This window comes from Rhipicephalus microplus, chromosome X (assembly GCF_043290135.1).
Source record: "Rhipicephalus microplus isolate Deutch F79 chromosome X, USDA_Rmic, whole genome shotgun sequence".
Classification (NCBI taxonomy): domain Eukaryota; kingdom Metazoa; phylum Arthropoda; class Arachnida; order Ixodida; family Ixodidae; genus Rhipicephalus; species Rhipicephalus microplus.
In genome coordinates this window covers 216,151,536-216,176,378 of record NC_134710.1, presented here as the reverse complement: position 1 = coordinate 216,176,378, position 24,843 = coordinate 216,151,536, and the positions used below count along the sequence as shown (strand labels likewise).

General features: G+C 44.8%; 1 protein-coding gene across 2 annotated transcripts in view; it reads right to left on the bottom strand.

Moving 5' to 3' along the window:
* Positions 1–24,843, bottom strand: part of Lrr47 (Leucine-rich repeat 47) — a 59,557-nt gene that overhangs the window by 22,918 nt on the left and 11,796 nt on the right. Inside the window, exons 3-4 of one of the 2 annotated variants that reach the window (XM_037435594.2) lie at positions 23,976–24,167; positions 13,557–13,778 (exon numbers count right to left, since the gene is read on the bottom strand). In XM_037435594.2, the coding sequence (XP_037291491.2) occupies positions 13,557–13,778; positions 23,976–24,167 (414 nt within the window). The remainder of the gene's footprint in view (positions 1–13,556; positions 13,779–23,975; positions 24,168–24,843) is intronic. The other variant, XM_075878625.1, reaches the window with a different exon arrangement.

The window sequence follows — 24,843 nt, the reverse complement described above, 5'->3', positions numbered from 1 at the left end:
CCGGTAGCGATCGCATGAGAACACGCTGAAGTATAACCGCGTACTCCGACGCTTGAACTCCGAGGCTATTCAGGCAGCTGGTGCGAAAGTGTATTTCTTCGTATAGGTCGCGCAGCTGCGATGCGTTGGAGGAACGGTTCACAGTAGCGATGGCAAGCAAGCTGTCGATGTACTCGTTAACGAGAGATATATGACGGCCTAACCTCTCTTAGAGCACCTGGACAGCTGTCATGTAGTTCGCTTGCTCCAGTCGAACATCTCCGATCACACGTTTTGCTGGTCCGGTAACATACGACCTCAAATAAGCGAACTTTTCAATGTACGAAAGCTCGCGATTGTGTATTGTGGCCTCAAAATGCTCCCAGAAGCCCTGCCACTCTCGAAGTTCCCCAGAGAAAACGGGTACCTGTAACTTCGGTAGGGCAACTCGCAGCGGTGATCGGGAACTTCCTTGAGCGGACACTTTTTGGGGCTCGATTGCGGTAGCGATGACAGGTGCAGTGCTCTCAGCGAGCATTGAAGCTGAGTTAAGAAGGTAGCGGACACAGCTCATCATGTTGCGGATCTTGTGATATAAGAGAGCTGCCGTTAATTCCTCGTCATACTTGGCATCGTCGATTATGAGGTCAGCGATCCTTACGTTGAAATCTGCAAGTGTCACGTTTTTGTTTTGAAGGTCATCCAAGATGCTTGCAGATGGGCTGGAGAAGGATTCACCGCTTGTAGAGCTTTGGTAGGGCACATGATGAGCCTTGTAGTGGGGACTCGGACTATTCCTCTGCTGCGTCGCTGGCAGTCCATCTTCGGTGCAAGACGTCAGTCTTGTTCCGAGTTTCGGCACCAAACTATGTAAAGGACAGAGAGACTGACGTGCGCTCGGTAACAGTTTATTGATGGAACGCCACTTCTTCCTTCTCTTCTGGCAGCTCCAACAATACACGCGTCGCATGCAAATTGCGCCGCATCATCTTATCAAATTTTTATCAGAAGCCAAGCACGAAAAATTCAGTTTTCTCAGCTCAACTTGTCTTTGTTGAGTTAGGCCAAGTTGAACTTAAATGAACCTAGTTATGTTTAAAAAAAGTACAGTAAGTATGAAAAAATAATTAAAATTAGTTTTAAGAGTAATTATATTTATTTTCCCTAATGAGACTAGACTTGGTGTTTAATAATTAGTATCTGCCTCAGCTTGGACTCTCTGAGCTAATAAAAATTCAACTTCAACTACTTTAATTTTGTTTTATTAGAACTTGTTTAACTACATCTAATTACATTCAGACTAGTTTGATGATGCTATGATCAACCACACTTAGTCAGATTTTTCTATGCCTACCTTGGTACTGTCTTATCAGCTTAGTTATGGATAATTAAACTAATTATGCCACATAAAACTTCAGTATGTTTCGTGTGTGAGTTGATATCACACTTATTAATCAACCATAACTGCACACATCTTAACTAACACCAATTAGACATAAATTAGCTTGATTGATATAGGGTCAGTAAGGAGTAATTAGTATCTTACAGGGTTCGGCACCTCTAAGCTGATGGGGAAGCCTACTTGAACTACTTGGCTGAGATAAGGTTTGCATCATTTGGGCGAATTTGGCTCGGCTAAATGAAATGATAGCATGATCAACTATGCATTATTAGATTTGGCTGTACATGTACTTTTCTCGACTCATCTGGCTTGGACTGGGCTTAAGCTTACTTACGCCCAAATTCATAAGGTTATACTGCACTCAACTAGGCTGGATTAGATTCGGCTATACTTGCATTCACTTAACTAGGTTCATTTTGGTTCAACTTGGCCAAAGGTAACAAAGGCAAGCTCAGCTAAGAAAATTTAATTTCATGTGCTTGGCTTCATCAGGTTTTGTGAGGCTCGATACGCTTAGTTGTGAATCAACCAGCACAAATAACTACGCGATCCGGCGCTGAAACTAGCACCGTCGCAGCCTCTACATTAAAAAAAAGAGCACAAATTCAAATGTGCAAAGACAGCAACACCCTGGTGTCGTTTTGGCTACCAGCTCATCGGAGAAAGCGACATGAGGGGCCAACTGATACGACGAAATGCGCATGCGCACCGCAGCAGGTGTCTCGTTGCTAGACAGCGGGTTGATGCCTTCGGCCACGCAATCCCATGGTCTTATGCTCATGCCTGTACGTGTTAGCCCTTTAGAGAGTGGAAGCAGCCCATCCCTGCACACACTAGCACAGATAAAACCTGAGAATACATTTTTCCTGAAGAAGGGCCCTTAGAATGAAGTTTTGCTGCAGCAAAATTATGAGTTCTGTAGATTAATGCATAATGCAAGCTGATCAAAATTATTAAAGGCACTGAGCTGAGAACACACAGCAAGGGTCACTTTAGCCCACTAAATTCCCTAACTAAACAAATAAGAAAAGTGATATTGAAACCATGTATTGACTGACATAAGCACTCTTTGATAAACAAGTTTGTCAGAATTGAGATAGGAGTTTTTTTATTTTTCTTTTCTGAAAATTTTAACTAGTTGTCTTTTTTTACGCTACTTGTAGGAAAAACAATTTGCAGAAATATTGCAAAGGCTCTTTTCTACAAGAGACATAGTTTTGAAGCTTATATGTGATATAGCAAATGCACCAAGGATTTATTGATTGATTTGTGGGGTTTAACATCCTAAAACCACCATATGATTATGAGAGATGTCGCAGTAGAGGGCTTCAGAAATTTCGACTACCTGGGGGTTTTTAACGCGCACCCAAATATGAGCACACGGGCCTACAGCATTTTCCCCTATATCGAAAATGCAGACGGGATTCGATCCCGCGACCTGCGGGTCAGCAGCCGAGTACATTAGCTTCTAGACTACCGCGGCAGAGCAATGAATCAAGGAGCATCAAACTTAGCAAACGTTTTTAGGTTGGGTCATGATTGCCATTTTTTTTTCTCTTTTTGAGGACAGCATCAAGAAAAGATGGATGTAGTTCATAGTATTGCATATTAAAATCAACAGCAAAAATTTCCGACTAAATGTTTATAGTAGTTTGCATAAAAAAAAAACGCGGCCTGCTCCGACACCTTGCAATATCTTTTTGGTGCACTGTAACCGGAAATAAAATTTCCGGTTCCATGCACTTTGAATGTTCCCACATAACATATGAAAAACCCAGTCAAATAAAAAATATCAGCCGGACATGCATGTTTCATTTCTCGTGGGATCACCCCACTTTTCTGAACTTGACACTAGTAATTTTTTAGTGCACATAAGTATTTAAACAGCTGTCAGCATGCTCAACTAGAGTGTGAAAACAATATGTCTTGGGCTGCTTATTCAATGGCGCCCATCAACACTTCATTATTGTTATTTTAGACATAAAATCGTCAAGACACATGTAGCCCAAATTTTTATAGGACTATCGATACTATGTTGATCACTCGATGAAAGTATTTTACCTTTAACGCCAGGTTGACCAAAGTAAAAGTGTTATTGACCCCCTAGAATCATCATGTGATTGATGGTTCTGCTGAACAGGATCTTCGTGATTCATCGAAATATTAGGTACAAGTATACTTAAAATTTATTTTATTTTTGCTTTTAATTTTAAAAATAAGCCCTTGTATGTGGTTTCCCATAATTAAATTTATATCTTTCTGTTGCTGTGTTAGGCTACATTCCATGAGTTTTTTACTTTGCTGAAGCTGCATTTCATCAGTCATTTCTTGTCTTCGTAATATAACAACTGAAGACGATGAATACTGCTGCATTCAGCTTAAGTGCCATTTTTTAAGGTGTTTAACGTCAATAATGACAAATGCAACTGTTATGTTTGTAGTATAAATTGTCTTAGATGAAAGTGTCCAGCAGCTATGTTTGCCTGCTCATGAGGCAAATGCAACCGTAGCGAGTTTGTCCGTATCATTACATATTTAGCCTCACGTCTGGTGCTTGGTCAAACATTATTAAAATTTATAGTTTCACCTAAAAACTGGCAACAAAGCAACACTTTGAATATTGCAGTCAATGCTAAATGTCAGCTCCTGGTTACAAGATATTTCAAAATCTCTAGTCATGCTAAATATGAGCTTACTTCAGTTGGCACAATTGTCGAAGTTTTTGTTGGTTAAAAGTAATTGTGATGTTCTACCCTAAATTTTGTGAATATTTGTTTCAAGTAAAACATTGTGGAATGCTAGCATTGTACAAAACAGCTCACTATTCAAAAACTATTCTAGTAGTATTCAATTTGTAATCAATTTAGGGTCAGCCCTATTCAATTGAGTTCTAAAATTCACTTTTCACAAAATCCTATTCCTTTGATAATCATGCAAAGCCAACTAGCTCCAAAATCAGTGTTACCATTATGCAGACAACTCTTGCACGGAGGACGAGATCACTTCTGCACAATTATTCAAAAAACAGGCAGTCTAGCCTCATATGCAACATACAATTTAGCTGAATAGATTTAGATAAAAAAAGTTATTATTTATATAATGCCATGTATAACGTTACTAATAAGCCTGTTTGAGGTGCTGTCCTATTGGACATAGCTCCTTTAAAGGGGCCCTGCGACACAATTCGAGCATGTCTTTTTCATTGCTTCTTCCGGTGCTGTGCAATGCGTTGATATCTCGTTGTGCAGGTGGCAATACTGAAATCGAAGCAGTTATAATTTTAATTCACAGGACAAACTACTTTGATTTTGGACTTCAGCGACACACATCGACTATTTTTGTGAGAAGTGACGTCATGTCATGCGACATGACAACAAAGGTTGTCCGGTTTCGATTGGTTTACAATATTCGTGTGGTGGTAGCCAGGCCATACGAGTGAATGCTAAAAACAGTAAAAACCTTTTTTATACTTTCTTAGAAAGAAATAATTTGTTTCTAAATGATGTATTTTCTGAATAACGAACACAACACTGGGTCTGCAAACGCGGCTATGGTATGCTAGAAATTAAAGGTGGAAATGACTGCCACATTTTAGTGAGTTAAATATGCGACATGGGGCAGATGCCAACACTGCAGTAGGACGCGTCTTGCATGCAAGCTCAGATGCGCCACCGCCCGCTTAACGTATCTGTGTGTACCTTTTGATAGTGGGGCCGTGGAAGCGTCTGCTACTTGACGCACATGGTTCGTCTTTAGCACCATTCTAACGATGCTTTCAAAAAGAGCACTAGCACGATACTGTGTGAAGGCCACCATGAGGTGACATTTTCTGTATGTTTTTATGAGACGTCACCAGGCGAGTGAATTGAGAAAAGAAACGTTTCTCGCCGTTGTCTGGTCAAGTTTTAAACTTTGAAAACTCGTGACTTCACTTTTAAGGCACCAATTTCCATCATTCTTGTTGCATTTCTCTCAGCTGTTAAGACATTTATTGGCGAACACTTGTCGATGATGCTTGACAGTGACAGTCAATGCGAGGACCGACTCTCTGCACGAGCTGCTCTTCTTTTTGCGAAAAGGGCGACCAACTAGAAGGCGCTGAAGAGGACGACCCACTGTTCGAAGGGTTCGCCACAACTGCCCGGGTACGAAAAGGGAGCTGCCTGACGCCTTAACAGCTGGTTACTATGATTGGGTCGTGGTAGGCCTTGAGGTGCTCCACGTTGACAATGTCGCGCCCTCGACGGCGCATGTCTGAAGATGGTTCCATGGGTTTGATCTAGTAATTTACAGGGGAAGTGCGTTTGACGACACGGTAGGGACCTTCGTATTTGGGCAATAGTTTTGAAGATAGGCCAGTTGCAGTGGTAGGGATCGAGAGCCAGACGAGCGCTCCAGGGAGGAACGTGGGCGCAATAGTGCTGGTGTCAACGCGAATGACTTTTTGCCGCTCTTGATCATGCGCAGTAAAGGTCTTTGCAAGCTCTCGATACTCTTCAGCAAGCTTGGCTGTAGCAGAAATAGGCGCCCACTCGGATGGATCTGGCTTGTACGGAAGTATAGTGTCGATGGCGTGCGACGGGTGCCTTCCATATAATAAAAAGAAAGGTGAAAAGCCAGTAGTGCTCTGAGGAGCGGTGTTATATGCGTAGGTGACGAATGGTAGAATGGCATCCCTTTTTGTGTGATCGGCGGCGACCTACTTGGAGAGCATGTCGCCGAGCGTATGGTTAAAGCGTTCGGTGAGGCCATTCGTCTGCGAGTGGTAAGCAGCAGTTTTGCGGTGAACAACATTGCACTCTTTAAGAATGGCTTCCATGACTTCAGACAGGAAGATGCTGCCTCAATCACTGAGCAGTTCCTGAGGTGGCCCGTGTCACAGCATGAATCATTGGAGCAGGAAGGAGGCCACATCGCTCGCTGTAGCCGCGGGGAGAGCGGCAGTGTCAGCGTGTCGCGTGAGGTGGTCCACAGCAACAATGGCCCAGCGGTTACCAGCCGACGTTAGTGGAAGTGGCCCATACAAATCGATGCCAATGCGCCCAAACGGCCTGGCAGGGCAAAGTAGAGATTGCAGACCTACTGGCGATAGGTGCGTTAAAGTTTTGCGGCGCTGACAATCTATGCAGGAGCGAACGAATTTCTGCACGTAGCAGTACATGCCACGCCAAAAGTACCGTTGGCGAAGGCGGTGGCTAGTCTTCGATACCCCGGAGTGCGCACATTGCGGATCAGAATGAAAGAATTCGCATATGTCAGAGCGCAGACTGCGGGGTATGACTAGTAGCCACTGGCGGCCGTCACCGTTGTAATTGCGTCAGTGGAGAAGGTCGTCGCCAACGGCGAAATGGTGGGCTTGACGCAACGCGCTAGTGGATGGATCAGTCAGCAAGTCTATCAGTGAGGAAATCCATTGATCCTTGCGCTGTTCAGTAGCAACGGCATAAATGCTAATGGAAGAAATGGCAAGGTGAGACGCCGAGTCGTGGGCATTGTCGTCAGGCAAGAGAGAGTGCGACAGGGAGTCGGCGTCACATGTTGCCTTCCGTTGCGGTACAGCACGCAGATGTCGTAGTCTTGCAGGCGAAGTGCCCACCGTGCGAGACGACCTGAGGGATCTTTCAATGACGACAACCAGCATAGTGCGTGATGGTCGGTGACTACATCAAATGGGCGACCATACAAATAAGGTCGGAACTTTGTAAGGGCCCAGACGATTGCCAGACATTCTTTCTTAGTGACGGTTGTGGTGTACACGTATCCCGAAGGAGTACGGCCACCAGCGTGGGTTCGGTCTTAGCGAGCCGCAGGGCACGCGTTAACCGTCGCCGTGGCGAGAACACGATACTGCTCAAGTCGCAACACTTTATTGTGGCAACACCAAACGCAGTACAGCCCGTTGCAAATAGGCGCGGCGGGAAAGCAAGTAGGCTTATCCACGCCACGGGCACAAAGTACTACACAGGGGTGCCACGAGCACGTCTCCGCGGTAAAGGTGATCCACGGAGACACCGGAACAAAGGCCCGGTTGCTCGAGCGAGGGCAAAAGGCGCTCGCGTTGGCTTCGGAGGGAGACGGGTCGGCGTAGCTAGGCCACGCACTAGGACACCGTACTGCCCTTCGGCCGTGAGTACGCAGCGGGGCAACAAAAGGTGAGCGTTCGCATCGGGCGCGAGGCGCCGTCAGCGAAGTCCGACGAGCCCCGAGCGACGGGACTCGATGGACGGAAAAGAATGCGTGGCTCACCGTTTGAAGTCCCGGACTGTATCTGACCGCTCCCGACGCAGCGCGCGAAAACCTCTCTTGGGAGTCCCCGCGCGCGGCGCCACCGCCAACATCCGCTACCGGGTGAGGGAGTTAAACGTCACTCCGCTCTCCCACCACGGCAGACAGCGAAGGAGGGCAGACATGTCGGGACATGAGAACGGCAGAAAAGGCGGGAAAAGCCCGCTGCCTTGTCCGGCAGAAAGGCGGGAAAGCCCGCGTAAAGGCAGCGGGCCAGCCTCAATTCCCACACGGTGTAATTAGTCTTGGCTTTTGTAAGCGTACGGCTTGCATACGCCACGACATATTCCGGGAACCCTGGTTTGCGCTGCGCAAGGACAGTGCCGAGGCCGACACCATTGGCGTCCGTGTGTACCTCTGTAGGGGCCGTAGGGTCGTAGTGGCGGAGTATGGGAGGTGACGTCAACAAACGACGGAGCGTTGTGAATGCGTCGTCACACTGTGATGACCACGAATGGAGAGGCCCAATACTTCCGAGGAGCTTCGTCAGCGGCGATATGATAGTCACGAAGTTTCGGATGAAGCGCCGAAAGTAGGAACACAGTCCTACGAAACTGCGCAGTTCCTTGGCGGATGTCGGGTTGGGGAACTCGGTCACGGCCCGAAGCTTGGCTGGATTGGGGAGAATTCCGTCCTTGGACACGACGTAGCCGAGTATTGTCAACTGCCGAGCTGCAAATCGGCACTTCTTTAGGTTCAGTTGCAGACTGGCGTCACTCAGACGCGTTAAAACATGCCGCGGGCGTTGAAGATGCGTGAAGAAGTCCGGAGCGAAAACGACGACGTCATCGAGGTATCACAGGCACGTGTGGCATTTCATGTCACGCAGAACGGTATCCATCATGTGCTCAAAGGTGGCGGGCCCATTGCACAGCCCAAACGGCATGACGTTGAATTCGTACAAGCCGTCGGGGGTGACAAAGGCGGTCTTCGGTCGAGCGTCCTCAGCCATACGTACTTGTCAGTACCCTGAGCGCAAATCAAGGGATGAAAAGAATTCGGCTCCTTGCAGGCTGTCAATCGCGTCATCTACACGCGGTAGTGGGTACACGTCCTTACGAGTGATCTTGTTGAGGCGTCGGTAGTCCGCACAGAACCGTCCTTCTTCGCGACGAGAACGACAGGAGACGCCCAGGGGCTGTTAGAGGGTCGAATAACATCTCGGCGAAGCATGTCGTCGACTTGCTCGTTGATTACACGGCGTTCTGTGGGAGATACGCGATATGGATGTTGCCGTAGTGGTGCTTGTGTGCTGTTTCGATGCGATGCGTAACAGTGAATGTGCGGCCAAGAGAAGGTTGAGCGACATTGAAAAAAGAGCGAAATTCTTCCAACAGGCCCAGAAGCTGGGAACGCTGGACCGGCGTAAGGTTGTCGGGAATGGAAGGACGAAATACATCGGCGGATGATGAAACAGATGTAGAAACAGCACTAAGCGTATTGGAACTTCGGCAGTGCATGTCATCGGGTTGATCCATGACTTGTGCGTCTTTGATGGGTTCCACGCTGCCGAGACATTCCCCTCGCACCAACGTAACACTGTACGAGGATGAGTTCAGAACAAAAATAATGGTGCTGTTGTGAGTGACTTGCACGGTCGCAAAAGTTACCAGTAAGCCTTTTCTGGTGAAAACACGATGAGATGGCGAGAGGAGTGCAGCGGTGTCGGAAAGACTTTCGCTGTAGACCGACACCGCCGCGAATGAGTTTGCAGGCACTTGCGTGTCGTCTTTGACGAGTAACTTGCTTGCAGCAGATGGACTGTCGGCCGGCGTCAAAGAAGAGGATTGTGTGAGCTCTATTTCTGCTGGTGCGCAATGAATGACGGCGTCGTGGCGGGAGAGAAAATCCCATTCTAGGATGACGTTGTGAGAGCATGAAGGAATTATGATGAATTCGACGGCATACATCACGTCCTGAATCGTGAGGCGGGCTGTGCACATCGCTGTAGGGTGAATGCTTTGGGCGCTGGCTGTACGGAGGGAGAGCCCGGAAAGTGGCGTGGTCACTTTGCGCAGTAATCAGCTAAGTTTTGCGTCCATGACGGATACGGCGGCTCCAGTATCTACAAGGGCAGATGCACAAACACCATCCACAAGCGCATCTATCACATTCGATGGCCTTTCCTGAGGGCTTCCGCAGTTCGACAGCGTCGCAGCCCTTGCCTCGTGGACTGCGACGACTAGTTTTCCTGGTCACCCTCGAGTGGACGTGGCCGCATTGGCGACAGTGAGCGACGTCGCGGAGAAGGTGAATGGCGGGTAGATGGAGCAGGGCAAGACTACGGTGATGTAGGCGGCGGTTGGTCATAAAAGCGGCTCGATTGGCTGGGAAAATTGGAGGCGACCTGCGGCTGCTACACACGATTGCAATAGCGTACTACGTGACCGATGCAACCATAGGCAAAGCAGATGGGGCGATTGTCAGAAGTGCCCTATCGGTTCGCTGGTCCCATTCATGTCGCAGAACGCAATGGGCGAGCCGGCTGCTGATATAACTGCATAATGGGCGGCACACGGGGCAGGTGGATGATGTCGGCATATGTAGGCGGCACAATTTCTTCGAAGTCCTGGGGCCTGGCGATGGTTTCGGTGTAACCAAGGGGGTCAGTCACAAAAATCGGTGGGGGCGGCCTGGCGACAACTTAGGCGTAGCTGAGTGGCGCAGATACAGGAGGTGGCTGGTGGTATTCAGGAACGACCTCCGCGATTTCCTGCTGAATGGCTCGGTGGAGGGAAGGCAGAAGTGTGCTTGACGGCTGTTGAGCATGTTGCGGGGAAGCAAAAGCCAGTAAAGAGACCTGGCGGCAACTTCCTCACACACGAATCACTTAATTTCAGCGAGCAAGGTGGTGTGGTCAGGAAGTGTTGACAAGGCCGAGAGATTAGCGTCACGTGAGGACGGTCGACGGGTCATCGAGCGCTGCCGCCGCATCTCCTCGTAACTTTGGCATAGTGTAATGATCTCTGCCACAGTGCGGGGGTTCTTGGCCAGGAACATGATGAAGGCATCGTCGACGATGCCTTTTAGAACATGGGTAATTTTGTCAGCCTCTGACAGGCTTGCGTCCACTTTTTTGCACAAGTCAAGGATGTCCTCGATGTAACTTGTGAAGGACTCACCGGTCTGCTGTGCTCGTTCACGTAACCGCTGTTCGGCTTGCAGCTTACGAATGGCAGGACGGCCGAACACGTCGACGACGGCGGTTTTAAAAGCGGACCAAGTGGGGAAATCGGATGCGTGGTTGTTGTATCACATGCCGGCCACACCCGCGAGGTAGAAAACCAGGTGATTGGGGACGCTGACGCATTCGTACATGGCCAGCCAGTCCTCGACGTCGATGCCATCCGCGCCGGTGAAGACAGGAGGGTTGCGGATGCGGGGGACATTGGAACATGGCATCGGCGCAGAAGGAAGCGTTTGCTGAGTGGCATCTTGGTGCATGGTAGAAGGCATAGTACGGGATCGAAGCTCCAAGGGCATCGAATGCGAACCGAAGGTGTTCGAAGGGCACAGCACTCTCCACCATATTGTAAAGACGTTTATTGGCGGACACTTGTCGATGATGCTTGATAGTGACAGTCAATGCGGGGACCGACTCTCTGCACGAGCTGCTCTTCTTTTTGCGAAAAGGGCGACCCACTAGAAGGTGCTGGAGAGGACGACCCACTGTTCGAAGGCTTCGCCACACAGCAATCATTACAACAGCCATTCTGATACTAAATAAAACTGTCGCAAAAGCGTCGCAGGGCCCCTTTAATAAGCACTTCACACTATCAGATGCCATGCTATTTCTTTGCTTCATTAATATCACTGTCATGGTGCATGATGCATGCCCACATCTCCCTTCTTTATCACTTTTTTTCAATTCAGTTGGCATTCATGTGTACTACAGCATTATAATCTGCCTTTGTAATAAGCCTTTTGTTGCCAAAGAAGCTCCACAAATCTTTGTTCCCATCTAATTAAAAAATTATGCACATTTAATAAGTGATTCAATATTTAAAGTTCATTTATTTAAAAAAACTTGACCCTTCTCCTAACAAGCTTTCTGGCCAGAAATGATATCAAAATACAAATTTTTATAGGAGGAATTGGTTCTATGTAAGAATGTGCAACTGTCCAAAATTTCCAATATTTTTCTAATAGTGTTTCATATTCAATTCGACTCGCACTGAAATTTTACTATTCAAATCAGTCGAACTTCCTGAAGGCAAATGCAATAAATGTCTGATTGCTAGTGGCCCCTTCAAATTTTGAACCCATCATACTCTCATATTGCAGCAAAGCTGCCTTTCAAGCTCTGCTAAAATCACAAATGTAACCTTAAAAAAAAACAAAAAAACACTAGAGGTGGGGTACTAATTGATGCTGTTTCAAACCTGAAATTTCCACCTAGCCAAAAGAAACACTTTCATGTTGCTATCTCGCAAGAATATGGTTAGGAATCCTCTCCAACAGTTTTTCCGCAATATCGCTTCAATGTGAGAAAAATGTTCTAGAAATATTCAAGAAATATTAAAAAATTATTTGATTTGATTCACACTCAAACTTTATTATTTGAATTCACTTTGCACTCGAAATTTCGCTATTCGCACAGCTTTAATTCTATGCATGCTCAAGCAACTGTAATATATATGGAAAGATGCTTTACTTGCAAGAGAAAAAAAAAAATTGGCTTTTCTGCACTGTACCATAGAGAGTGTCAGAGCATCGCTGGTCCTTTGTCTAAAGAATGCCTCATCAAAATTTAAGAAATAGAGCAAAGTGACAAATGAGGCCATGAAAAGAAATTTTTGAGGTCCCGGTGGTGTTTTGTTTACCCCTATCAGTGTACATTGCTGATATGCGGAGAAGCAGTACTGATCACAACTTGGTGGTTGAGAGAAGATGTACTGCTTGACTGTGTCATGGTGACCGCATTCTAGGAAGCACAAAAATCATTCTTCATTCGCCGAGTCCGACAAAACATCAGTGAACAATCCTCTTTTCCTTCTTTGTTTGTGCGTGCTTACCAACAGCGGTTGTTGGTAAGCCATTATCAATTCTGACTGCCCGAGTCAAGTCATTCCCCAACGAAAATGCTACTTTGAGTGTGTTTTGAAATTTTTGCACAATTATCTGTTAAAGCCAAAAACAACTTGGCAAAGTGGATTAGGGTAGCTTGATTGCCGCACTGTGAAACAGCTGTTTCAGTGTGGACCAGCCTAGCTCGTCTTCGGTAGGGAAGGAGTTAATTAGAAAATTCTGACATTTAAATGTCCCTAAAGATCAAGCGTTTCTGCGCATGACTACATTAAGATGGATTCTTTCTTTATTACCATTCTGACAACCTACTGTTTTGCATGCATTACACACTTGCATTTAGCACACAGCTCAATTATCTCTCACAATAACCAATGGCTGGATTTTAAAAGTGCTGTTGTTGCTGTGTGTGTTGTGTATCAATACAGCCAAATAAGGTTAAAAAGTCAAGGGACAGGATAAGCTTTGATATTCCATATCTAGAGACTTGCTCACAGAATGTGAGATCTACAATTGTGAGGTGCTTTACTCTAACAAGTAATATTCAGCTATACAGCTTTCTAGGCTTCATTGGCGGATGAAGGTGGCTGCAGCGACAGAAGCCACAGCAAAAAGCAAATCGAAAAAATTTGAAGCAAGTCCCACCAATAAGGCGTACCATGCTCACGTGAAGACTAACCCAAGATCAGGCTATAATGGTAGACTGCACTTGTGCCGCCCAACGAATGCATATAAGTGTGCTGACAACAGCACATTAAAAAAATGAGATTCTGCAAAGTAATAATATTTTTTCTAATGATGCAAGCCACATGAAATTCATGCTAGTAAGTCACTACATAAAAAGGTTGTTCACAGATAACCTTGCCTTGTTATTTGAAATGTCAAGGTACTGAAGGGACTTGACAAGCTGGCCTTCAAAAAGCTCAGGAGGCAGCCTTTCAATGTTGTTCTGTGAAACAACTAGCTCTCGCAATGGCAGACTGCTCAGCTGGGGAGTCAGTGTCTTCAGGCTGTTAGCAACTAATTTGAGGCTACATAAGTTGTTCAGTGCAAAGATATCACGACCTAGCCAAGTCAGTTGGCAGCCCTGCAGAAGAAAGACATATGTAGGTACAATTAGATTGATACACTGATAACAATGCAAAACCAGTAAAAGCATTGCTGCGTTCTGCATACTATATAAGGTTCTTCATTCATGGGTTAATCTTGATAATTCCCAATTTTCACACTCTGAACAAGTTTTATAAAAATTTAGTTAAGCTAGCTTTCTAATGTGGGCCCATTTATAAAGGACAATAACAAATGAAGGTGTCACTAAACTAATGAACACTCACTATATTTTTAGCAATAAGTGGCCAAGATCATTGCAGTTTGTATGAATATCACAAGACAAAATAACATCACATTTGCTGCACACTGTACATGTAAACAACAGTAATATGCTAGACGAAAGTGAGGTGTTGACATTCTTCTGCATAGTGAGTGATAGCAGATTTGGAGCAATTTTTGGAGAAGCAAAACTTTCTATTTGGAGCACTCTGGGGCAGGTAATAAGAGTGCATTGCCGAAGGAAGTTGTGCTTCACATTCAAATGCCTAAATAAATAATGCGGAGCTCTTATGAAGAGCCATATAAATGTTTTGATTCATTGCAGATATCATGGAAAAAAATTCTCTCTGGAGCACTCACTTGATAATGCAAAATTGAGAATGTCACGCAGTTGAACACAATGGAATCGCTTCTCCTGCTATTTTTTTTCGACACAAACAAATAAACAGGTATATATGACTGTACTTTATCAAACAACACTTTAAATACAGTTATGTGGATCTCAAAATTTAGGGCTACTGCTACAAATGTATAGTCTAAGATAGTGGAATATTGCAAGTTAGCAAAAAGGCAGACAAATGTGACATACAACAGTGTATTAAAGATAAACACACAAACCAGATGGAAGATCCCAGCCACAGGCATGAGATTCGAAAGGAATCGATCAACTTTCCTTTAGCTTCTCCAGGGAGCATATAGATACAAAGCGTGTGCTTTTGCATGAAGGGAGAGATAAAAATTAGGCCTGCAGCATTAATATGGGGATGGATTACCAACTAAGCTACTTCAACTGCACATATAATGAAGCCATAAATAATTTCGCATATGTGGCTCTCATACACATGTAAAAATTTATACACATTGAATTTACCTTCACACAGAGCATATCCTTCGCTAATGACGGGTCAATGCATGACCCATGTACGACTGTTGGTTTCGATGTGTCGGTATAGCCCACAAAACCAAAATTATTAGTGCAGTGCTCTAACACATGCATCTCGGTCTCATGAGTACAATGTATGACATACTACAGCAGAGCCACCACACCTGCCATAGGTGTAGCATTTTCATTGGGCTAGGGGAGGGGAGGAGAGAGAGAGGCTGCATGCTCTTTTTTGTCTTTTTCCGTTCTCTCGCTCCATATTTACTTAAGTGACCTCCATATAGTAAGTGGACTGTTTTTAGCAAAACATAACCAGGTTCTAGATAAGCGTGTGAAGCACACGGATGTTGTTGCTGTTTTTCAGCTCGTAGATGACTTATGTCTAATAACAGATTTTGATGCTGTCCTTTCAGAAATGCTAACCATGTTTACGAAGTGTTAACTCCTCTGGTGCTGGTGCATGACGTGTCTAAAGACAACAGCGTAAGATGTAATCAACAAAAATCTGAAATAATCGAAGTTACCTCAGGGCAGTGTTTTGGCTCCCATTTTATTTTTCATTTTTATAAATGATCTACCCGCATATTAGGACTAACATAGGGCTTTTTGCCGATTTATTGTGTACAAAGAAATTAACTGTCCCAAGGATTACCTAGCCCTTGAAAGTGACCTAAAAACAGTGTTTTGATGGTGTGTGCAGTGGCAGCTGTCATTAAATTTAGATAAATAAGCTTTACTTAGAATAACCAGAAAAAACATTACATCCGAATTTTCGAAAACTATCGCAAACACTCAGCTAACTCCAGTTAAGGAACACAGGTATCTGAAAATCTAAGATGGGAGGCACACGTACCGGCATCTGCAATAAAAAGGGTTTTTTTTTTTTTTTTTTGAAAAGGCGCCTACATTTAGCACCGCATGCAACACATGATGATGATGATATATGGTGTTAATTGGCACAAGGGCCATGTGATGGCCAAAGAGCGCCACGAATAATGATGAGGAAAAAGCATTGGTGCGTTATTGAAGTAATATGAACAGAACATGAACAATGATAGTGTTGCACGGCTGTAAAGGGGCTTAAAATTCCACGCTCTGAGGCGGGTTATAACTAAAAAATATTAAAATCATGGCAGTGACATGAAACATATGGAGGTGGAATAAACGACAATGTTTGTGGAGAGGGCCGTCGCGTCCGCGACCTCTGTACAGAGGTCAAGCTATGGATCACATCGAAATATAGCGTGAAAACTACGGACATGTTTTAAAAACCTGAAGAGTGATTGAAGTTTAAAAAGCGGATCCTTACCGATGAGCATCGCAAGGTGTAGTGAGAGCTGCTATCCGTAGGGCAGTAAAAGGTGCTTTTTTCTTAGAGCATCTAAGTTATAGCATTGTAGTACAAGGATGTGGAAAACCATAAGTGGTTTTCCACATCTTTCACACAATGGAGGATCGCCGGAAGACAAAAGATATAAATGTGAAGAATGTGCGTGTCCTGTTTTTAGCCTTGTAAGTATTACTTCTGTGTGTCATGATTTTGATAGTGGTGGCCAATTACCAAGTTGCAGCTTAATAGCATGTAGTTTATTGTCTGTGTGTCTATTCCGTGTGCTCTGCCAATAGCCCATGAGCATCGTTTTACAAAAGGTTTTAAATCAAGTCCAGGGATTGATATTGGTGCATTGAAAGTGGTGTCATTGGCAGATGCAGCCAGCTTGTCTGCCAAAATGTTTCTTTGTATCTCACAGAGCCCTGGCACGCAACAGACAACAACATGCTGTTTTGATGTGTATAGAGTGCACAAAAGTGAGTAAAGTGACACTAGGAAGGGCTTTTGTGTTTTTTAGAAGTTTCCAGGGCTTTTACCACACTTAGGGAATCTGTGTAATTACTGCCTTTTGTAGTTTTATCTGTTTGATGTGTTTTACGACCACCAGTATTGCATAAGCTTCTCCTGTGAAAATACTTGCATCAGGATGGAGAGTGCCGGCCTCTGAAAACGATTGGCCTACCGCTGCATATGTGTTGGACTTTGAGGCATCAATAAAGAACTCAGGGCATGTGTATTTATGTTGTAGTTCGAGGAAGTATGTGTGAATGTGTGCAAGTGGTGCGTGCTTTGCGACTTCCACGAAAGAGACATCACAGTCAATAAGCTGCCACTGCCACGGCGGTAGATATGCAGCAGGAGCCATCGAACTCTGTTCGAGAAGTGGTACGCCTGTTTCTTCGGCGAGGCCCCTCACACGGAGCGAGTAGGGCTGCCTCAACGAAAGACGGTACTGGAACCAGCCAGAATTAGACAAATCATAAATAGTGAGATGAGAGGGGTGTTGCTTGTCTGCCTTCACCTTCAGAAAGTACACAAAAGACACGTAACATCTCTGTAGGTGGAGCGATCAGTCATATGAATTTACATACAGGCCCTCCACAGGGCTAGTGCGAAAAGCCCCCGTAGAAAGGCAGATGCCCAAATGGTGCACAGGATCCAGCATCTTTAAAACACTTGGTGTTGCAGATTGATAAACGACGGCCCCATAGACTAAGCGAGTGTGAATGAAGCTTTTGTAAAGGTTCAGCAAGCACTTCTTGTCACTACCCCATGTATTTAGAGCTAACACATTCAGAATATTCATGGTTTTTTTACTCTTAATTTTGATATGCTTAATGTGTGGTATGAAGGTCAGTTTTGAGTCTAATAGTACGACCAGAAACTTTTGTTCGGTCTTTACAGGCAGACGCTGACCCTGCAAGTTGATGCCAGGGTCGGGGTGAAGGCCCCTCTTTCTTTTAGAAAATAGGACGCAAGTGCTTTTTTGTGCATTCAGTTTAAACCCATTTTCATCCGCCGAATTCGATATCTTCTTCAAACCTAATTGGACCTGGCGTTCTCACATGAAGAGGTTACATGATTTAAAACTGACCTGTACATCATCAACATATGTGCAGTAAAACATATTTCGTTGGATAGCAAGGCGCAAGGAGATCATTTTGACTATAAATAGTGGACAACTCAATACACCTCCTTGCGGCACTTCTGTTTCTTGGACAAATGTACGGGACAAAGCAGTGCCCACTCGGACATGGAATGCTTGCCCCGCACACCTAAGTGAGACAAGTCTCGGAGTATGCCAACGCACCACGTTGTGTCATAGGCCTTCTCCACATCGAGGAACACAGAAATAATTGTTTATGAATAAAAGCATCACAAATTTGTGCCTCGATACAGAGAAGGTGGTCAATGGTTGACCTAGCCTCTCGATACCCACATTGCTATGGGTTGAGTAAGCCATTAGTTTCAAGGAATTGCGTCAGTCACCTATTTATCATTTTCTCAAAGACATTGCAAAGGCAACTAGTTAACGCTATTGGCCTGTAGCTGGACTCTGGAGATGGGTCCTTGCCCTGTTAAAGAATTAGAATAATGATGGCTTCTTTCCAGGTGGAAGAGATCTCGCCGCAAAGCCAAATGACACTGCACAAGGAAAGGAGTGCTTTTTGGATTTCAGGGGGCAGACGTTTCAGCATTTCGTATACTATACGGTCGGAGCCTGGAGCGGTTTCGTTGCCTCGCCACAGTGGTCTAGTGGCTAAAGTACTCGGCTGCTGACCCGCAGGTCGCGGGATCGAATCCCGGCTGCGGCGGCTGCATTTCCGATGGAGGCAGAAGTATTGTAGGGCCATGTGCCCAGATTTGGGTGCACGCTAAAGAACCCCAGGTGGTCGAAATTTCCGGAGCCCATCACTACGGCGTCTCTCATAATCATATGATAGTTTTGGGACGTTAAACCCCACATATGAATCAATCAATCAATCAAACCAAAGCGGTTTTGTTGAAGCAGCTTAACGATGCTTGTAGCTCAGCTAAGACAAATGGTTCATTGTATGCCACAGAGTTTGTGGATTTGCGTTCTATTTTTTGTTTTTCTATTCTTCCTTTGTACCTTTGGAACGCTGCACTGTTATGGGATGAGCTAAAGACCTATTCGAAGTATGCCCTGAGAGTGTTCGCCTGGTCTTCCAAACTCTCCCCTTGGGTGTTCACTAGAGCCAGTGAGTGTAATTGTCGACCTGCTATCTTACCTACCATGTTCCAGACTCTCCCCTCATCTGTGTAAGAATTAATGCTTGATAAAAATTTATGCCAGCTTTCCCTTCTTGCTTATCGGCGCATTCTCCTTCCTTGCGACTTAATGTTCTTAAAGTTCATAAGATTCTCAGCTGTCAGTGAGTCTCGAAGTAACTTCCATGCCTTATTTTGTTTTTTGTGTGCATTACGGCACTTGTGAGGAAGAAGATGGACACATGCGGAAGTGCATTGCCATCGCCTGGCTCGCTCGGCTGTTCGCTCCCTGGCTACGCTTTGCCTGCTGCTGCTGCTATCTTTCCGGTTGCTGTGTAGCTCAATAAACCACCGTAACAAGTGGTGGAGGTGCGGGGTAGCGATAACCTGAAACTTTGCAGCCTGAAACTCAAGCCAGCCTCTACAATGCCAGATGAAGTATCGAATAAACCGCACCAACAACCTGCTGTCCTGGTGCCCACATTGGTCTGCCCTGGCCCATCGCGTCAACACGACCCACCAATCTTGAGAGGTACAGAAGAGGAGGATGTTGAAGACTGGTTCGCCGAATACAAACGGGTAAGCGTGATCAACCGCTGGGATGACGCTGCGAAGCTCAGCTACGTGTCATTTTATTTGAGCGGCGTCGCCAGCGTCATCCCAGCGGTTGATCACGCATACCCGTTCGTATTCGGCGAGCCCGTTTGTATTACCTGTTCGTATTCAGCATTATGCCACCATAGGACTCGTCTTTTGCCTGACGGTCCACATGTTTGTGGAATACATCTTGTAGCAGCATAAATCAAGAAAGCTGTAAAGTAGCCCACAGCAGCCTCTATGCTTAACATCCCTATGTCCGTCCAAGGTAAGAGAGTAATTTTTTGAAACTGTTCCCCGTCGGCTCTATCGGTCCGCCACTTGGAAACCTGTGGAAGACATGCACTTGCTATTGATGTGATGCGAACTATAGGAAATTGTCACTTCCATATGAATCATCAATGAATTCTCATTTAAGTAGAGGCAGGAGTGATGGAAATGTTATGCTGAGGTCTATTGTTGAGTGCGTATTGTTAGCGATGTTGTAATAGGTTGGCTTCAGGAGGCATAGCTGGAGGAGAGAAGGAACTGTTCAACCAGGCAACCACGTGCACCACAGTGAAAGTCACCCCAGAGGCTACTATGTGCATTGAAGTCTCCTAGGACAAGATAGGGTTCTGAATTTTCGTCTATGAATGACTGGAATTCATGTTTTTCAAGACAGTGGTGTGGAGGTATATAAAAAGAGCAGATGGTAACAAGCTTATTCAAAAGAACTGTTTGAATAGCCACCGCCTCTAGCTAATGTATCTTTCGGGTGTGAACATGGACTGTAAATTTAGGTAGGTTGAACTTGAAAGTTTGATTCATGAATAGCTTACATCGTGAGTAAATCATAATAGTTCGCGTGACCCTGCAGCCGCAGTTGACGTCATCACATCAGTACATTTTATAATTTCTCAGTCACATGATCACTTCGGATCGTGAGCGATTCCGATTGCCGCTGATCTCTTTAAAAAGTGTCCGGTATGACACAGGCGTAGAAATAAGCGTTTTATCCTGAGGTTGTATGCTTAGACGAAAACACAAATATGTTCGGGGTTCAACAGGAGGAAGGTTTCCAGTTTTAGTCAAAAAGCTGAATTGAACAACTTGACAATGAATCGAGTGACTCTTCTGCATGTCGACGATGTGGGTGCGCTTTAAGACGCGGACAAGAAAAAGACAGGTATGCACTGTCAATTCCTGGTTCACGTCTTCAAAGCGCGTCCACATTGTTTCCATGCAGAACTAACTGGCCCAATTAAGTTCACTGACGGAACAGCGCTGAGAGTGCTAAAACCTACCGCACGCTCTGACGTTTTGATCACGTGTTGGGCTGACACGGTGGGCTCCACTCATATGACGTAATACTCCCTGTCATCTTTTTCTTCCTCCGTGATTGTAATCCTCAAATATAGTTCAATAAACGACAACTCGATTTCCCCAAGTTCAATATATAGTCGAGTTTGACTGCATTCGTTTTCATTCTTGTCCCCATGCTATGTCCCCCGAGAATGCATGCAGGGGATGCACGCAGGGTTTAAAAGAAGTAGCCTCACCGTAAAAAAGTTGGAGAAACATGTCACTTAGCTAGGCTCAGCATGACAACCTCCCATGACACTCCCTTCTCTCTGTCTAAGGCCACTCTGCACAGCAGCTAGATCTTTCACACTGTGCTTGCAGGCAATTGTTTTACACCGAAAGCTGTTATGCAATCACAACAAGGATTGCATGCACCATAGTTGTCCACTGCCACAGCTGGTGTTCGTAATCACTATAGCGCAAAATAAGAAAAAAGTAAAAAATAAAAACACCAAGGACACGATGAGATTTGAACCCTGGTCCCCTGTGTGTCAGTCCAATAATCTACCACAGAGCCATGTCAGTGCTAGCAACTGCGTTGCAAACTGACCTTAGGCAGACTTGATGTCGGGAAAGGAATGGCATTGTTATGAGTACCAAAGCGTTTTAGAACAGCAAAAGAACAACCAGGCGCCACGCAATGCGAATGGCATAACGAGAAGCCGTCGAATGCTCCAACCCTCCAACAGAAGCTTCAGGCATAATTCTGTATCGCCGACAGCTACAGCATAAAAAATTTGCACAAAATTCTTTGAAAGTGTGTAGCGGGTACTACACTTTTCCAAAAAATGGTGAAGGGTGGCATAGTGAATGCGTCCCTACTACACAAAAATTATGATTAATGGCATAAAGGATACCCTGCAAGTCTGTTTGTAGCAGTTACCCAAAAAGTGTTTACAAAAGGCTCTGAAAGGCCGCTCTTCCAGGTATCGCATTGACCGTGCTGCACACATGCCCAGTTGCTTGGGAGATGGAGATCCGCTGCTAGTCAAGCACCATGACAATGCCTGTTTCTTTTTTTAAAATAGTGATGACCGTGGGAGGTAAGGGGCAGACAAGCAACACAGTGAAGCCGTTTCACAACAGGCCTTCAGACACCAGGACAAGCTATTGACAGTTGCGCATACTAAAATGAAAATAGGATTGGTCCAACCGAGAGACAAGCTTTTATTTATGCAATACCATTCTGAAAAAAGCGAGAAAGAATTTTAATCTGGACTCATACACTCAAAATCTTGAACAACACAAATATGAGATATGCTTGTGCAAGGCATATGAAAAAGCTATCTTGGATGACAAACCATGGAGAAAGTATTTGTCAGAAGCGCCAACGTGTTTCCATTGTTCATATGATTTTCCGTGAACGCGACACATAATGAACTTGATATCATTCCACATATCTATGATTAGTTTTCCCAGATTTCCTTGAATGTTAGAAACAAAAGCTAGGGACTTTTTAACAGCATGGGTATAGTTATTACTGAAGAACTTGAATAAAAGCAATGAGTTAGACTTATTTGCTACAGTCAATAATGTAGAACTGGAACATTGTATACAGTAGACTCTCAGTAAATGAAAATCTGTTAAACGGAACTGCTGCTTAAATGGAAGAAATGCTTCTGACAAGATTGGTTTTGTTCTTGCATTGTGTGCTCCTGTTCATCTCTCAGTAAACGGAACACATTTTACTGGTGCCTTCAGGTTCCATTTAAAGGGCCAGTAAACAACCCCAAGGTCTAAAAATTGTTATGGCCCCGCCGCAGTCGTCTAGTGGCTAAGGTACTCGGCTGCTGACCCGCAGGTCGCGGGATCGAATTCCGGCTGCGGCGGCTGCATTTATTTCCGATGGAGGCGGAAATGTTGTAGGCCCGTGTGCTCAGATTTGGGGGCACGTTAAAGAACCCCAGGTGGTCGAAATTTCCGGAGCCCTCCAATACGGAGTCTCTGATAATCATATGGTGGTTTTGGGACAGTAAACCCCACATACCAATCAATCAAAAATTGTTATAAAGAGGTATATATGCACTTTTACTTTGTGAACATGCTGCAGCAAGAATTTTGCGATTACATGCTATATTAAGCAAGTTACCGGGGTTCAAACATCAGTTTCAGCCGGTTTCAAATTTTCGCGCGGTCTCGCCACCTTTCTACCCCAGAGAAAGGGGAAGGCATAGCCTATTGTCACAACTCCACCCTCTTCGGCAACGTGACACGACATCAGCAATTGACGTCATCAGCATACTCAATCAATCGCAACGCACTTCCGCTTGCCGAGACGCCTGGCTGTTTACTGTTCACCCGCTACCGATGCTCCTCCACAGCCCAGTCACTCGATTTGCAGCCGACAACGATTTATAGTGAAACTGCCTTCCAAAACCTGGACATGCAGTTGCCCTGATTTTCAGGGAGTCAGCAAACTGTCGGGCCATCTGGGAGCAGCAACACAAAACCGAAATAATGCGTTTAATACTAGTGGGTGTGCTGGTCAACAAGTAACACAACAATCTGCTCACTCCCCAAAACTGGGCCAGTAGCATGTTTGGATTTCGATACACGGAGACTGCAAGAAGTTTCGCAACTCGTATGACTGAATAACTCTGTGGTAGCTGTGGGGGGATACTGTGGGAACAGGAAATGTTGACTACACTAATGTTTGTTGAGACCTGGTTCAGACCAATCGATGAGCTACGTCACGTTGCCGGCCTCCTAGTTGACGTCACAACGTATGGAAAGGCGTTGGTTAGGCGCAGGAAAAATGCGCGGGAATGGTTTTTCAAAAAGAAGGCTTTGTGCAACGCGTATCGCTGTAATATTCAGAAAATGTGATCATTGCGGCCTACTCTACGATTTGTCGAGCTTGTTTGATGGGTGTAAAAAAAAAGTCGGAGAGTGTTGACTGGCCCTTTAATAACAGCCTACTGTAGTAACTAATTTATTTCTCCATTGAAGACACACTAAAATATAGTATGCAGCGGCTTCTCGTTGTGATATCCGATACCCTCTTATAACCAGTTTCATTCCACTGCACAACTTGAACAAATAAATGTACAATAACTCAAACTTACCTCAATTGTCAGCCTCTTTAATGTTTTTGGAAATCCACCAGATGGGTAGTCTTTCCGATGACGTACAACTAATATTTCTTTTGTGGGAGTGACCTTTGATGGTGGTCCTGAAAAAGCAGACTGCTCAAGGTGCTTACCATGGTGGGCAAGATTTATTAAATTCAGAAACCGGCGTAGCTCCGAAATATCAGCCTGTGTTGAGAAAGAGCAGAAATATACAACCACTAAACACTCTGTTCTGCATACACGCACATCAAGCTGTAGAAAAAAAGTGATAATTTTCCTGGCTTACAGTAACAGGAACCTCCAATTTTTTTGTACCTGCTTTCTAAGTGTGGTAGGCACTCATAAATATCCAAAACCTAGTGATGTGTAGTTATTTAGAATCACTAATCAGAATTTTATCAACAAGTTTAGTTAAATTAGTTGTAGTCAACTATCAATTATTTAAGTACATGCCATAAGGCAAATGTGATATATGATGTATTGTAGCCAGTGAGTTTGCAAGGCACATATACTTAAACTGATATGTAAGAGTAGCACATTGTTTTAGGCATTGTAATTAGCACAAAAGTAACTAGAATGACCATGTATTTCATAGCACAACTTAGGAATGAATAACTTAAAATTTGTGCCATCCTGGACATTTGTTCAAAGTGGATACGGCCAACTTGGTGACTTTTCTTAACAGTACAATGTGGAAGCTACAAAACTGAAATGCATGCCTACTACTACACTAAAAAATAGTACTTAAGTTTACTGATAATTTTCTAATTTGCGATGCTGAAATAAGTACTGTTTTATTTATTATGAGACTGCAACACTTGTGGGAAGTAGTAGAAAAAATACAGCTATTGTTCAATTTGCA